The following is a 16,240-nucleotide window of genomic DNA, read 5'->3' on the forward strand; positions in this document are numbered from 1 at the left end:
GATGCCTCTCAGCAGCCCACATTAACATCTCTGCCGACTCTCAGTACACCAGCTACTGTCCTATCTATGGGCTGAGGGCCAATTTGCACTGGAAAAATGACCAAGATCCCTGTGGGAAATCAGAACAGTTGACAGTCCCACCCCTGACACCCTCCCGCCTCCCAGCCCTGACATTCACCATCAACAACCCGTCTGCAGTGGCAACGGATGAGCTTGGGAAAGTCAATACCAATGGCAGCATGTCTAAATCCAGGGGTCTCTCCCACGGAAAGAACCCCCAGGACAGAAGGAGGCGTGTAGGTCACTGTGTGATTTGTAATAGGACAAAAACTAGAAACAATTCAGGCGTCCGTCAATATGGTACTGGTTACATTATATTATATAAGATGAGATTGCATCCTGCAAAGGGATATTGTGTAGCATGAGAAAAATCAAGTGTATCTACAGGTGCCAAAGTTGAAAGCTATCCAAGACATAGTATTAAGTGGGAAAAGCGAGATCCAGAGCCGAATATACAGAATGATACTGTTATGTGCTGGTTATTCTCTATTTGAACTCACCCAACCATCCATTCTGCACCTGTCTCTGATCTGTTTTGTGCCTCAGGAGGCCGACCTCTAAGGACCAGAAAACCTGGGCCCCCTTGCTGGCTGAATGTTAGTTTGTTAGCCCGTGGAAGGTTCTGGCTATAGATCGGAGGATGGGACGAGAGGAAAGCTGGAGTATTTCTTCCCTCTGATCCACACTGCCTGTTCTGTGGGTGGCTGTGCTCTGGTATGGCCATAGCTGCGGGTATTGGGCGAGCAGGACACGAGATGCTAATCTTAGTTTTGATGTTCCCACTCCATATTATATCAAACACATTCAAATAGATAAACTTCTCATAATGAATGTAATTTTGGCTGTGAACTTTTGAAGGGGCTTGTATAAATTTAATAACTCTGATCCTAGGAAGAATTATGATTTGGTTCCTAGGATTTAAACTTTATTGTATCTACATATAACTATATCATGGTTGAAATGAGTTGCAATAATCTACTTGCAGTAACGTTACCTAGATAAATATTTATTAATTACTATTTTGAGATTTTCTCTTTATATTTTGGAGCCAGTAGATCCATGACATTTTTTTAGATCCTCTAAAAACTCACAGGCCCTAGGCATCGTGACCAGTGGACAAAATAGCTGGAGTATCCAGAAGTTGCCAGGCCCTCCCGGGAGGGTCCTGGGTCAATGCAGGGGTCAGCCCCAGGAGCCACCGAGGCAGAAGAGAATGGAGCAAACCCACAGGGAAAATCTGCTGTGCTCAGGGGCTGCTTCCTGAGCGAGCACAGAGCCGGAAGCCCAGGGTGGAGGGAGGAGGCTGAGCTCTGGTCTGCCCCATGAGCTGACCCCTTGACCTCATGAGCCGGTGGCCTGAGCCCCCAGTGGCCCAACAGGATGGAAAGAATCAGAATGGCCCGCCCATGGCCTCCAACCTGTTTTCTGGGCCGTGCTGGGACTTGCAGCCAGATGCCAGCACAGGCTGTACCTCCGCTTCCTGCTCATCAGGATAGCCATGCGCCAAGCCCAGAGGTAAACATCTGGTCTCAGTTGATACTTTCTAGCAGGACGAGCGGGGAGCTGCTGCTGGCCCAGACCACCGCCCCCCGACCCCCCACTGCTGCCAGACCTCTGAGTGGGGACCTGGGCAGGCTCCCTGAGGGGCCTTGAAGATGGCTCACAACCTGGCACCCATGTGTCATACTCACACTGTGTGCATGGAGGAGGAGCCAGTGGACATTAGAATCCAAATCCCCAGGCAGGGCTTCAGGATCCCCTGGGTCCCTCCCACCCTCAGGCTCTGGCTAAGGCTTTCTCCTGCTCTTCTCGCAGGCCAGAGGCAGGTACAAGGCGCTCACACCCTCCGAGATGGAGCCAGGGGAAGGCTGGGCCTAGGGCAGGCTCCCTGGCCGCTCCCCCAGCTGTGGCCAGGCCCTGCCCTTGAAGCTCCAGTAACTCCAGGTCAGGGCTCACCCAGAGCCAGGAAGAGCCAACACGGGCTACGGTTTTGGTTCGGGGGCCTGGCAGGAACCATGCCAATTCACTGCCATGCCCCAGGTGCTAACAATCGAGCGGCTTGTCTTCCTGCAAACAGTTGCTCTTTGCACAGTGACCAGGTGACTGCCCACAACTAGCCAGAAATAGTGGCTCCCAGCCCTCAGATGTGCTGAGGCAGGCTTGAGGCCTCTGGCCTGGAACTCACAGCGTGTGGGGTTTAGGGATTTAAGGAGCAGGTGTTAGAGTCTGAGAAGTTCTGAGCCTTGACTAACACTTTTGCCTAACTGTTCCACAGGGCAAGTCAGAGAAGCCATCGCTCTACAGGCTTCTGGGCAGGGGAGAGAGACAGCCCTGCCACCGTGTAAGGCTCTCCCAAGGGCCAGGATGGAAGTGCCTGTCTGGGGACCCTTGGAACCAGAGAAGGAACATCCAAAGAGAGACGGCAGGAGCAAGAACAGGATGTACACAATTCCTATATCACAGCTTGGAGAATATCACACAGAGTGCTATTTTTAAGGTTCTTGACCCAATGAACTGTTTCAAATGACACTCGTGGGGCCATTTTCTGCATGACCTCTGGGCCATGTCACTAAGTGGTCATGTCGTGTGTCCAGGAGGCCCTCTCTGTCAAACAGCTGGCTTGGGGGAGAATACACAGAGAGGCCCTCACTCTACAGCTCAAGGATGGAGATGTAAAAATACTCCTGGGTACCCTAAGCCTCTTTGCACGGCTTACCTACAGGTGGACCCTGGAAGCACTCTGTCCTCAAGTAACCTTACTTATCAACTCCTGCCCTGGGATCAGGTCAGGAACACGGGAGTCAGCCAGGCCCACAGGTATACGTGATGGACACAGCAGGGTGGCAGGAACAAAGGAAAAACTCATCCTGATGGCCCAGGCCAGCATGAAAGCAGCACAGCTTACCCAAGATCCTCTGTATTCCCCAGAGTCACGCGTGTGTAGACTTGAATAAGGAAACCCAACATCGAAAAGCCTTCCTCTTGTACCTTAAACACAGAGACGCGCGAACACAATACTCGACAACGTTCACCGAATACATTCTCCACGCCAGGTGCCACTTACAGGGCATTACACAGATTTAATCCTCACGGCCGAATGCAGTAGATAATATCATTATGCTCAGTGTACAGACAAGGAAATCGAGTCAGAGAGGGGTGAAGTATTTTGCTCAAGATAAGATAGCTAGTAACCGATGGATCTGGGATTCAACTCAGACAGGCTTATTCTAGAACTTGCTCTCCCTCTTTTTATTATTATTATTTTTTAATTGTGATAAAATACATATAACATAAAATTTACACTCTTAACCACTTTTAAGTGTATAGTTCAGTGGTGTTAAGCACATTCACATTGTTGTGCAACCATTCACTCCCAGGACTTTGTCATCATCCCGAACTATGACTCTGTCCCCATTAAACAAACATAAACTCCCCATCCTCGTCCCCCCAGCCCCTGAAAACCACCACTCTCCTTTCCGTCTCTAAGAATCTGACAATTCTGGGTACCTCATGTAAGTGGACTCATACAGCACTTGTCTTCTTGTGACTGGTTTATTTCACTTAGCATCACGTCCTCAAGGTTCGTCCATGATATAGCATGTGTGAAATCTGTTCACTCTTTTTAAAAATTTACTTTGGATCGATGATATATTCATACGACTCCACATTCAAAGGGACCAAAGGGCTTACAGTGAAGTCTTCTCTCAGTGATCCCTCCACATGGTTCTCCTTTCTGGAAACAACCCATACCATCCATTCCCTGAGATGTTTTATGCATATACAAGCAATTACCTATGTGGCTTCTTTTTGCTCCTTTTTAGTCTGTTTTTGATTCTGTTCTGCCTTGGTTTTTCTTCCCTTTGCAGCTTGCCTTGGGGGTCATTTCTTCATCCACTCAGAAGGTCTTCCTATCCTGATTTTTCAGCCACACGGTGTTTTATTGTATGGACTCAGTAATTTACTCCACAAGTCCTCATGGGTGCCTAGTTACAGAACCTGTGTTCTCAACCACGTTAAGGCACCTCTGAGCCTCCAAACATCACGTGATATGAAGGCCTCATTCATCAATTCATGCTCCACGGATTTCTGTTTAGCAACCATCACGTAAAAGAGCTGAACAAGTAAACAACTGTGGAGTCAAAACAGCGTACGGTGGGGATATAGCTGCTCACGGTGAAAGGGAACACTAACGGGAACCACAGGTTGGAGAAGGCTTCACTCGGTTCCCATCCCCGACCCGCTTCCCCCCGAGTCTTCCCTGGTCAGAGAATAGTACCTCACGCACCCAGCTGTCCGTGCCAGAAACCCACAGGGCTCGTCCTGACACCTGCCTCTCCCCCACCCGCCTTGTTCTATCCAGCACCAAGCATGTCTGTGTGTCTCTCAGATCCTCACCCCGCTGCCGTAAGCTGGTCCAAACCCCACCATCTCTTCTGCTGAGCTGCTCTGTCACCCTCACACCACCCCATCCCTTCTCAGAATAGTCAGGACCATCTCACCAAAAGGAAAATCAGACACCCCACTCCTGAATAAAATCTTCCGGATTGTTTGCCCATGTTCACAGCAGCATTATCCACAGTAGCTGAAACGTGGACACGATGCCAGTGGCCATCGAGGGATGAACGGGTAAGCAAAATGTGTTTATACATACACTAGAATCTCATTCAGCCTTAAAAGGGAAAGAAATTCTGCAGTATGCTACACGATGAACCTTGAGAGCATTACGCTTATTGAAATAAGCCAGTCACAAAAAGACAAATGCTGCATGACTCCTCTTATATGAGATACTTAGAGTAGTCAAATCTTAGAGCTGGAAAGTAGAATGGTGGTTTCCAGGGGCTAGAGGAGGGGAGAATGGGGAGTTCGTGTTTAATGGGTACAGAGTTTCGGTTTTATGAGATGAAAAAGTTATGGGATGGATGGTGGTGACGGTTGCATAACAATGTTAATGTATTTAATACCACTGACCTGTACACATAAAAATGGTTAAGATGGTAAATTTTACATTACGTGTATCTTAACACAATAAAAAAAAGCATTAAAAAAACCCTTCCAGAGTTTTCCGTGACCTTAGAGGGAGGCCCTGTGAGATCTGGTCCCCGCGGGTCTTGTACATCTGGTACATGCTCCTCACTCCAGCACAAGGGCCCCTCTGTGCTCCTCAGGTCCACTCAAGTCCTTTCCACCTGGTGGCCTCGGTGCTGGCATCCCCTCCACCCAGAACCCCTCCGCATATGGGGCTCAGCATCGATCACCTTCTTGGAGAGGAGCGCCCTGATTCCCTCACCTGAGTGGGTCTCACTCGCCTTTTCTGTCCCAGCGCCATGCTAATTCCTCCCCTAGCACTGAACACACCTGCAATTATTTTGTTTTCATCCCTGTTTCCTTGTCTGTCTCCCCCAGCAGACTGAAGCTCCACAGAGGCAGGGACCCAGGCCTGCTTCGTTCATCGCTGCATCTCCGTCGTGGTTTGATGCTGTCAAGAAAGCAGATGCTGAGATGGAGTCTGGAGTGCAAGATTGTCATTAGGGATCAGCAACTGTGAAGGGAAGTGGGGAAAGCTGCACTGGACAAAAGGAAAATTGGCCTGCAATGCAGGCCTGGCAAAGTCTCAGCCAACTGGGCAGGGAGCGCTGGAGTAAGTCCTGCCCACCAGAATTATCCCACACGGTGCAGAAGTGCCCTCCTTGCTCGGTCGCCAGAAGTGAGCAGCCCCAGGAAGGGCATGACTTGAGTGACGCAGCAGTCTGCAGCTGGAGCAGACCCGAAAGTTACTGGCAGCTGGCAGCTCTCTGCTGACCACACTCCTCGTAGCCAGGTGGCAAGTTCTTCTTGAAGGGGCTCCAGGCAGTGCCTCTCCATGTCTACCCCAAGTCCTAGCACAGTGCCTGGCACACAGTAGGTGTCAACATTCGTTGAATGAATGAGTGAACAGACATGTGATTGAATCTTGAAATACAAATAGGATTGGGAGAAGTAGACAAGGCAGGAGATGTGCATTCCAGGACCAAGGCGTAGCCTGTGAAAGGTAGAACGGCATGAAGGAAAACATGGAGTGTTCTCAAATCTGCAAATACTGGGCTAGAGTTAGATTACCGTATGGGAGTGGCGGACCGAGGCTCAAATTCCACATGCCCAAATGGTCAGTGGACAAGGGCCTTGTAAATGGCACTTGAATTTTATCCTGTCCACAAAAAGGAAGCTTTCAAAGGGTTTCAAGAAGGAGAAGGATATGATCAGTGGATTTTAGAAAGCTCATTCTGCTGGCCTTTCCGAGGATGGCTGAGGAAGGCAAGCTAGGAGGCAAAGGGGCCGTTTAGGACTCCACTTTAGCCAGGCCAGGCCTGTGTTCTGGGGCATCAGCATTGGAGAAGGAAGGGAGTGGCCACGGGACGTGGCGAGGGGAGGCAAGAAGGGGGCTATGGCCAAAGCCTGGAACCACCAACACGTAAGCACAGTGAGCAAAGAACAAACATGTAAAGAACAATGACGGTTGGGGAGGAAAGAACTGAGGCGTGGGAGCACAGGAGAGAGAACAGTTTAAGAAGGAAACGTTAAGAGGGTCAAGGCCATTAAGAGATCAAGCGAGATAAGGGCTGGAGCGCCCATCGATTTGGCCATCGGGAGGGCAGGACTTGAGAGCAGTTGCAGGTGGGAACAGAGCCAGCCCAAGCAATGCATTCTCCTGCTTGATTTGGGGCTTGGGTTTCTCGTGGGCATTCTGGAGAAGTCCCTCACCTGTCAACATACTTCTCTCCAGGGTATCCCCCAAGTGTGACTACCGTGATGCTCTGGACCATATGATCCTCAAGGCTTGAGGTCCAGCCACCTCCCTGGGAGAGAAGCGGTGGAAGGAGCCCAGTGGAGGATGAGGAGTCCTGAGTCCACATCCTGTCGCTGCCACTCAGTTTCTCCCGGGGTGATGGGTCCAGGCGGCCTCTACAATTGCTTCTGTTGAACTGGACTGCCCCAGTGCTCAGTTCCAAAGAGAGGGGCACAGGTAGCCAGGTCTCCATGCTCTCTGACTCCAATCTCCTTGCTGCCTCCATGTAGGACTCTGGGTTCCACCCCTCCCCAGTGGCCCATTGTGTGACCTCAGTTTCAATGGGGTCAGAAACTGGGTTGGGAAAAGAGAATATTTACTTTTTCCATGGATCCGATGCCCAAGTAAATAGTGTGGTCCCATAATTTGGATCCCACGCCTTGTCCTCCTCTCTCTGGGTGCAGCCTCGAGCATATAAGAAGGCATCTCAATACGCACATCTCACTCAAGACCACCGGATCCAGAGACACGGCCAGAGCCTCACTCACCAGCCTCCTGTCCACCATGAAACTCGCCATCATCGTCACCCTGGCCATCCTGGCTCTCTGCTGCAGCCCTGGTGAGTGCCCAGAGCCCCTCTCCCCCAAGCTGGGCTCCGGAACTCTCCCTGCCACCCACTTCTGCTCAGGAGAAAGGGTGGCTCCTGGGAGGGCCTGGACATGCGGACTCCCGGCCAGGAAGCTGGGTCTAGTGAACAAGCCCATCTGGGGAACTTGAGGAGAGCCCTGAGACTGTGAGAAAACCTGAAAATGATCCCATCTTCCCTATCCAACAACCTCAGGATTCCAGGGAGTGGAATAGACTGGAGGGAGGCATGGAGGAGATCCCACATAGATGCATTTGTCCAACAACCAACAGAATAGGAATAACGAGCTTCTCAAAGCCCATCTTGGACAGACCCCAAGATGCCAAGAGACTTTGGTGCAGCCTCCAAGGTTGAGGTCTGCACACCAGTGTGGCAGCCAAAGGGCTGGAAGGAGCTGCAAAGCCTCATGTCTCAAAAGAAACTCAAACCAAGGCAAGGTCTCCCATTCTGGGCAGAGAGGAATATTTCAGAAGAGGATGTTTCCTTTGGGAAATTACCAACCCAGAGTGGAGTTCTCTAAACATTTTTGTCCTCTGCGAAAAGGAGATTAGCAGTTTCTGAGTAGTTTCAGCTGTCACTAAGAGGAAAGGAATGGAGGGGAGAGAGAGAGAGAGAGAGAGAGAGAACAGTCAACCACACTTACCTCCAAGCCCCTGGATCTTTTGGGAATTGGGTCACCTACCTGTTTTTCAACACCTAACAGCCTCTTCTCTTAATAAAAAAAAAATATATATATATATATATTTAAAAATATTAAATATTAAAAATATTAAAAAATATATATATTCTTTTAACTAATTCCAGTGAACTCACTTTGAAAGTTTCATAATACCCATGGAAATAAGTTTTATGACCCTAGGGCGAGATGGGATGAGGGAAGAGTTAGAAAACCAAAACCAAGAGACGGTGGGAACAGCTATTGTGCAGAGATGCTCGTTCTAAAGGGAAATAACATCATTTTGGACTGAAAAGTATATTAATTAGAAGAACTTGATGTTGTGTACAGTGGAGGTGGCTCAGAAAGACGGGACTCAAATAAGTTTTGGGGTGGATCTGGGGTGCACTTGTGCATATGTGTGAGCACACAGGTAATAACACCAGCAATAATATCCAACATTTATTTGGTACTTATAGTGTGTGAATCACTGTTCCGAGCCCCTTTCACAGTGTTTTTTTTTTCATTCTTACGACAACCCTACAAAGTAGGGATATTATCCCCATTTTACAGATGAGAAAAGGAGCCACAGAAAGCTAAAATAACTTCCCTGGTGACATAGTAAGTTGCAAAGCAGGGGTCTAGGTTCCGGAGAGGGTTTTTGACTTGGAGCGCCCACTTTGGGTGGGGCCCTGGAGTCCAGGCAGAGAAGCCGAATTTGCACACAAGGCAGAGAACTCAAGGACGGGATCTGAGGCTCAGTGAGAAGAAGGAGGAAGAAGAAGTAGGAAATGGTGACTCTTGCCCATGTTCCTGAGGGCGGGGACCTGTTTCTAGTGGGAGCCAAAATTCTCCGTGGCCTCTTCCCAGCCCCCACACGGCATGAAAAATCAGAACAGTGGCCGGCCCGGTGGCACAGTGGTTCAGGTCGTGCACTCTGCTTCAGAGGCCCAGGGTTTGCCGGTTTGGATCCCGGGCACGGACCTACACACAGCTCACCAAGCCATGCCGTGGCAGCATCCCACATATAAAATAGAGGAAGTTTTGCACAGATGTTAGCTCAGGGCCAGTCTTCTTCAAAACAATAATAATTAATTTAAAAAAAATCAGACCAGCAGCTTCTGCTGTCAATACTCTGCCTAGAAATCTAACGGAAAGAACAAATGGCGCCTTGCCTCACCCCAACCCAGGAAGTGCAAGGAAGGCTCAGGCAAGCCACAGAAAGCTGGCTGCAACCCAGGAAGTATCCACACAGCCCAAGAGCCAGCTGCTTGGAGCATCAACAATCTCATATCCTTCACCATCGACGAAAAGGCTGCTATCTCTTGCTGACAGGCCTGGCTGTTTGCACCAGGGGTGGGCCCAGCCAGGGAGCTGGCCAGCTTGGAAAGGGGCCTGGATTCATGTGCTTTCTCTTTCCCGTGCTCCAGCTTCTGCAGAAATCTGCCAGAGCTTTACAGGCGTCATTCAAAGCCTCTTCCTGGGCACACCTGCCAGTTTCGAGGCTGCAGTGGAACCCTTCAACCCTGATGCAGACATGAAAGCTGCGGCGACCCAGCTGAAGACGCTGGTGGACTTACTCCCCAAGAACACCAAGGACAGCATCTTAAAGCTCACGGTACACGGCTTCCTCCACTCACACTGCTTAGCAGTGGATTGCCCAAGCCCCTGGATGCTTTTTGGCCCCTTTTGCAATCCAGAGAGGATAGTCACAATGTAAATGTCCCCGGGGGAGGAGGCACAGTCATCTCACCTTTTAAGAGGCTTCTGAGAAATAATCAAAGTGTTTACAAGCTTAGCTCCTCCCAGATTGACTGAACTTCTTATCTGATGTTAAAGTTTCTGTGTTTCACCATCTTGGTCCAACTTTAAGGTTCGTTCACTATTATATTGGGTTTTGTTTGTTTGTTTCTTTGTTTTAGGACAAAATAGCAAAGAGCCCACTGTGTGCTTAGGATTTAGAAGCTGAAGAGCTCCAGTTGCTGGAAGCCCCTGCCACTGCCAGGATGTTTCTTCACTGTCCCCAACAGCCTAGGCTGGCTCTCTTTAATAAAGGATAAGCATCTCACCCTTGTGCCCTTGCCTCTTTTTTAATTTGTGCTGGCCTGGGAAGGTCTGCCACTGCTAGGGAAAGGTTGAGCAGGAGCAGAAAGAGAAGCAGTGGCATGCAAACACATCCCCAAGGGGCCCATGCCCATGTCTCCCTACCAGTCCACCTTCCAGGCTAGCCACAGGCGGCAAGAGCAGCTTCCAGCGCACACTCCCTTCCACGGGCAGAGAGAAGACGTGGAAAAGTACCAAGGCCCTGATCAAACCTGACCTGCAGGGGAGGGAGGGGAGGTCTGCATAGGGTGGTGGCTGACCCCACAACCCCTATTCTTGTAGTGATGAGATTGTTCTGTTTCTTCCAGTCCCTTTGAGATCCTGCTCTTGGGTGGAAAAGGAAATATTAAAGGCGATTATGCTACCCAGATGTGCCTGCAAGCAAAGATGGAGCTTTCCAGAGAGTTCCATCTCCCAAAGATAAATGGTGGCTATTTCAAGAATTTTGACAGAGCAGCAGGGACCATTAGGGGCTGGACGGCCCTGTGTCAGAGTCGCTCACGTCACACACAGCACACGACACCGCCCTCCACTTATGGAAGGAATCGGATTCCTGTCAGATGCTTAGAAAACAAAGGCTGGAGGGAGGAATACACTCGATTCCCTGATTAGGGACCAGGGTGTTTGGGGGTGACTTTGAGGAGCGACAGACCCTGAGGGGAGTCCTCAGAGATGGCGGTTAAATATTTTGCACACTTCATATTTGCTACATGAAATTATTTGTCGGACTTTTTTTAAAGGAGGTGGAAAACAGAAAAACCCCTTCCTATGCATATTCTAGATCCTCTGTCGGTCACCATTGTTAAGACATCCTATTTCCAGGCTTGCATTGCAGAGGCCTGCACGCCAAACCGTCCCTTTGTGTCAGTCTTGCTTTAAGGACATCTCTGCCCAGAAGAGGCTGGGGGGGGGGCGGGAGGGTCAAGACCAGACTGGTCAGCACCCGGTTACTGCTGTCCACTGGGTGATGCTCTTGTTCTGACCCCGAGGTCCCTCTCTGACTTGCTCCCCACCCTGTCCCCGATGCCTGAGTCCCTGTCCAGTCAACTTTCACGCAAAAAGAGAATCAGTCACCCCTTTTTCCTTGTGGCAAAGGGGACCTCAGACATGAAATTAATCCCTAGGTATTTACTGGCACTTTCAATGTGTTCACAGTGGTGCTGTGCACTCTGAGGAACCCAGGAGCAGATTTCATAACCCAACAAACACATAAGCCCCGAATAGAGAGGAGTGAATAAAACAGTAGCCTCTGCTCACAGGGAGCTGGCCATCTAGCGGGGAAGATTACCAGCTCCCTCAAAAGAAGCAAGTAAACAAATAGACAGATAGATAAACCTGTGATAAAAGCCATAGAACAAATTAAAGGAGCGTTGTGAGCAAGAGTAGCTTGGACAGGCCTTAGCTCTGGAGTCCCCTGTCTATGATTTGAGCGGAGACAGGAGGGACGAGGGGACCCAGACAGGAGGGATGAGGGCAGGAGGACACAGCATTCCAGGCAGAGGATCAAGCAAAAGGGAAGATGAGCAGGTGCACAGAGAATGCAGTGTGGAGGATGCTTGGGGCTCCCCCCCGGCCCCACCCTTTTTGAATGCCACTAAGCCATGCCCTTGGGCCCCAGCAGAAAATTTAGAAGCTTTCCTCTAGGTTTCTATTACCTGCCACCAAAAGAGCCCAGACCTCCTTCCCTTGTATCCTACCATCCACCCAACATCTCAAACTCCTCTTGTCCAGCAGAGCTCCTGATCCCTCTCCCTAGTCTGCTTCTAATCTCGGTAAGGTCTATCTCCATCCTCCCGGCAGCTCCTACCTGAAGCCAGAGGGGCATCCCTGACCCTCCCCTCTCCAGCACCAGCACACCCAGTCAAGCAAGACTACCTCCAGAGCACCTCTGGGAACCCTCTCTGTGTCCACCGGGCCACCCCTGGCCACACCACCCAGCCCACGTGCACAACCCCAGGGGCCTCCTAACTGGCTCCCAGCTCACAATGGTATCCCTGCAGTCCCTTCTCTAGGCAACCGCCAAGGTAATTCTTATCAAATGAAAACCCCCTTCCACTGCCACACCTCCCCCAAGTAAAATCCTTCAAAGTTTCCCAGGACTCTCATAAAATACTAAATGCAGAGCATGCCCATCACTAACCGTCATCTCCCACCTCCATCCCACTGCTCACTCCTCCTGCTCAGTCCACAACCCCCACCCACACCTCCTGGGCCTCCTTCAGTTGTGTTTTTTTTTAAGATCCAAGCCCCTTCCCACCTCAGGGCCTTTGCACAGGCCACACAGCATCGGCTGCTGAAAAAGTACTGGTGATTGGTTTTAAAAGTCATCCTAGGATATCAGCAACATGGCAGAGTGAGCAGTTCCCTTTGTCTCTCCCCCTTTGAGCTACAACTAAATGGACATTCCTTGATCAGTGGAGGATACTCACACAGCACCTCAGGATGCCTGACAGAGCGGCGCTGCTATACATTGGGAGGTGGATGGACTACCCCCAGGGAGGAGGTGGAGATAGGTGAAAACTCTCTGGCCCCCAGACAGCCCAGTATCCACGAGCGACTGATCTCCCAGTTGAAGCGCTCATAGCACCGCTGTGGCCCCAAGGGTGGGCGTGCAGCTTGGCGAGACTGTGGAAACAGGTGACTGCAGGCTTGAGGCCCCTGTGATTACTTTTTGGGCCAGTGGGGAAAATCCACAACCCCACTGCGGCCCCAGGAAGTGACTCGGGCTCAGACCTGGTAGGGAGGCCCCGCCCACCAAGCACAAAGGCTGGTGAGACCTAGGAGCAGATGCAGTGCAGCCAGGTGAGCACAACTGCCAGGTGCCTTAAACGCCCATAGCTCTGCTGCAGCCCCGAAAAGGCCAGTGAGACCCAGCAGGGCCGTGGGAGTGGGCAGTGACAACCCTGAGCCCCAGCGTGATGCTTCCTTGGTCCAGTGGGAAAATCCACAGTCCCACTGTGGCCCCATGGAGTGACTCGGGCTCTGTCCCAGTCGGGGGCAGGAGGGGGAGGCCCTGCCCACCAAGCTCAAGGCCTGGTGCAACCAATTATCTGACTGAAGAAATGCAACATAAGGATTATAAGTATCCCAGAGGGACAAGAGAAGGAGAATGAAGCAGAAAGCTTGTTCAAGGAAACAATAGCTGAGAACTTCCCAAACCTGAGGAGGGAGCTAGAAATCCACGTAACAGAAGCCAATAGGACTCCCAACTTTATCAATGTAAAGAGACCCACTCCAAGGCACATAGTAGTGAAGCTGGCAAAATTCAATGACAAAGAAAAAAGATTAAGGGCAGCAAGGCAGAAGAAAATGACCTACAAAGGAACCCCTATCAGGCTGTCAGCAGAGTTCTCAACAGAAACCTTACAGGCTAGGAGGGAGTGGAATGATAGATTCAAAATTCTGAAAGACAGAAACTTTCAGCCAAGAATACTCTATCCAGGGAAAATATCTTTCAAATACAACGGAGAGATAACTTTCTCAGATAAACAAGTTAAGGGAGTTCATTGCCACAAGACCTCCCCTACAAGAAATCTTCAGGAAGGCCCTGATACCTAAAAAAAAAGAAAAGCAAAAGGAAAGGGGTTACAAAACTCTGAGCAAGGTGATAAGTAGACAGATAAAATCAAAAAATTGCAGCTCTCCATCAGAACAGGTTAGCAAATGCTTAATTATAACATTCAAGATAAAGGGAAGGAGAACACCAAGAATAAACATAATCTGGTCATTTTAACCACAAACTCACAACACAAGAAGAAATAAGATGTGACAGTAACAACTTAGAAGGGGAAGAGGAAACAGATGGAACCAGCTTAGTCTAAGGAAATACGAGGCTATCAGAAAATGTACTATCTCATCTATGAGATTTTTTATACAAACCACATGGTAACAACTAAGCAAATAATTAGAACAGAGACACAAATGATAAATAAGGAGAAAACTAAGAAAACCAGCATAGAAAACTACTTAACCGAATTGGTAGTCTGAAATACACGAGATGAGAAACAAAGGAAATGCTGGAGAACTGGAGAATGAGTGATAAAATGGTAGCATTAAGCCACCACATATCAATAACCACTCAAAATGTAAATGGATTGAATTCTCCAATGAAAAGACAGAGTGGCATGATGGATTAAAAAAGAAGACCCAACAATATGCTGCCTCCAGGAAACACATTTCAGCCCGAAAGACAAACACAGACTCAGAGTGAAGGGATGGAAGACGATACTCCAAGCTAATAGTGAACAAAAGAAAGCAGATGTCACCATGTGTATATCAGACAAAGTAGACTTCAAGACGAAAAAGGTAGAGACAAAGAGGAGCACTCCACCAAGAAGACATAACACTTATAAACATATATGCACCCAACACAGGAGCACCAAAGTACATAAAGCAACTATTAACAAACCTAAAAGAAGATATCAACAACAATACAATAATAGTAGGTGACCTCAACATCCCACTTACACCAATGGATAGATCATCCAGACAGAAAGTCAACAAAGAAATTGTAGAATTAAAAGAAAACCTAGACCAGATGGGCTTAATAAATATATATAGAACACTCCATCCAAAAACAGCAGGTTACACATTCTTCTCAAGTGTGCATGGAAATTCTCAAGGATAGACCATATCTTGGGAAACAAAGCAAGCCTCAATAAATAAGAGGATTGAAATAATATGAAGCATCTTTTCCAAGCATAATGTTATGAAAACAGAAATCAATCACAAGAAAAAAGCTGGGAAGGGGGCAAAGATGTGGAGATTAAACAATATGCCACTGAACGACCAATGGATCACTGAAGAAACCAAAGGAGAAATCAAATATTATCTGGAGACAAATGAAAATGAAAACACACCATACCAACTCATTTGAGGTGTAGCAAAATCGGTCCTAAGAGAGAAATTCATTGCAACACAGGGTCATCACAACAAGCCATAAAAATCTCAAATAAGCAATCTCAAACTACACCTAAGAGAATTAGAAAAAGAAGAACAAACAAAGCCCAAATTCAGTAGAAGGAGAGAAATAATAAAAATTAGAGAAGAAATAAATGAAATTGAAACAAAAAAGACAGTAGAAAGGATCAATGAAACAAAGAACTGGTTCTTTGAGAAAATAAACAAAATTGACAAACCCTTAGCCAGGCTCACTAAGAAAAAAGAGAGAAGACCCAAGTAAATAAAATTAGAAATGAAAGAGGAGAAATCACAATGGATACCACAGAAATACAAAAGATTATAAGAGAATACTATGAAAAACTATATGCCAACAAATTAGACAGCCTAGAAGAAATGGATAAATTCTTAGACTCTTACAACCTCCCCAAACTGAATCAAGAAAAAATAGAGAATCTGACTAGGCCAATCACAAGTAAAGAGATTAAAACAGTAATCAAAAACCTCCCCAAAAGTAAAAGTCCAGGAGCAGACAGCTTCTCTGGAGAATTCTACCAAATGTTCAAAGAAGATTTATTACCTATCCTTCTCAAACTATTCCATAAAATTGAGGAAGATGGAGCACTTCCTAACACATTCTACAAGGCCAACATCACCCTGATACCAAAGCCAGACAAGGACAACACAGAGAAGGAAAATTACAGGCCAATATCGCTGATGAACATTGATGCAAAAATCCTCAACAAAATATTGGCAAACCAAATACAGCAATACATTGAAAAGATCATACAACATGACCAAGTGGGATTTATACCAGGGACACAGGAATGGTTCAACATTCGCAAGTCAATCAATGTGATACACCACATTAACAAAAAGAGGAACAAAAACCACATGATCATCTCAATAGATGCAGACAAAGCATTCAACAAGATCCAACATCTATTTATGATAAAAGAAAATACTCAATAAAATGGGTATAGAAGGTGGGGGCCAGCCCCCTGGCTGAGTGGTTAAGTTCGCACACTCTGCTTCAGCGGAACAGGGTTTTGCCAGTTCAGATCCTGGGCACAGACATGGCACTGCTCATCAAGCCATGCTGAGGCAGCATCCC

The 16,240-nt window shown here is 48.2% G+C and overlaps 1 protein-coding gene across 1 annotated transcript; it reads left to right on the forward strand.

Moving 5' to 3' along the window:
- Positions 1-7,287: 7,287 nt before the first annotated feature.
- Positions 7,288-10,192, forward strand: SCGB1A1 (secretoglobin family 1A member 1). Its single transcript, XM_046651226.1, has 3 exons — positions 7,288-7,442; positions 9,555-9,742; positions 10,047-10,192. The coding sequence occupies exons 1-3, from the start codon at positions 7,388-7,390 to the stop codon at positions 10,077-10,079; spliced, it is 276 nt and encodes a 91-aa protein (XP_046507182.1). The 5' UTR covers positions 7,288-7,387; the 3' UTR covers positions 10,080-10,192.
- Positions 10,193-16,240: the final 6,048 nt, after the last annotated feature.

This window comes from Equus quagga, unplaced genomic scaffold (assembly GCF_021613505.1).
Source record: "Equus quagga isolate Etosha38 unplaced genomic scaffold, UCLA_HA_Equagga_1.0 509_RagTag, whole genome shotgun sequence".
Classification (NCBI taxonomy): Eukaryota; Metazoa; Chordata; class Mammalia; order Perissodactyla; family Equidae; genus Equus; species Equus quagga.

Excerpts from the sequence above, each read along its gene's own strand:
- SCGB1A1 (XM_046651226.1), top strand. The coding sequence starts at position 7,388 with ATGAAACTCGCCATCATCGTCACCCTGGCCATCCTGGCTCTCTGCTGC. Across the intron at positions 7,443-9,554 it reads GGCTCTCTGCTGCAGCCCTG|CTTCTGCAGAAATCTGCCAG; the intron begins GTGAGTGCCCAG and ends CCCGTGCTCCAG. Across the intron at positions 9,743-10,046 it reads ACAGCATCTTAAAGCTCACG|GACAAAATAGCAAAGAGCCC; the intron begins GTACACGGCTTC and ends TCTTTGTTTTAG.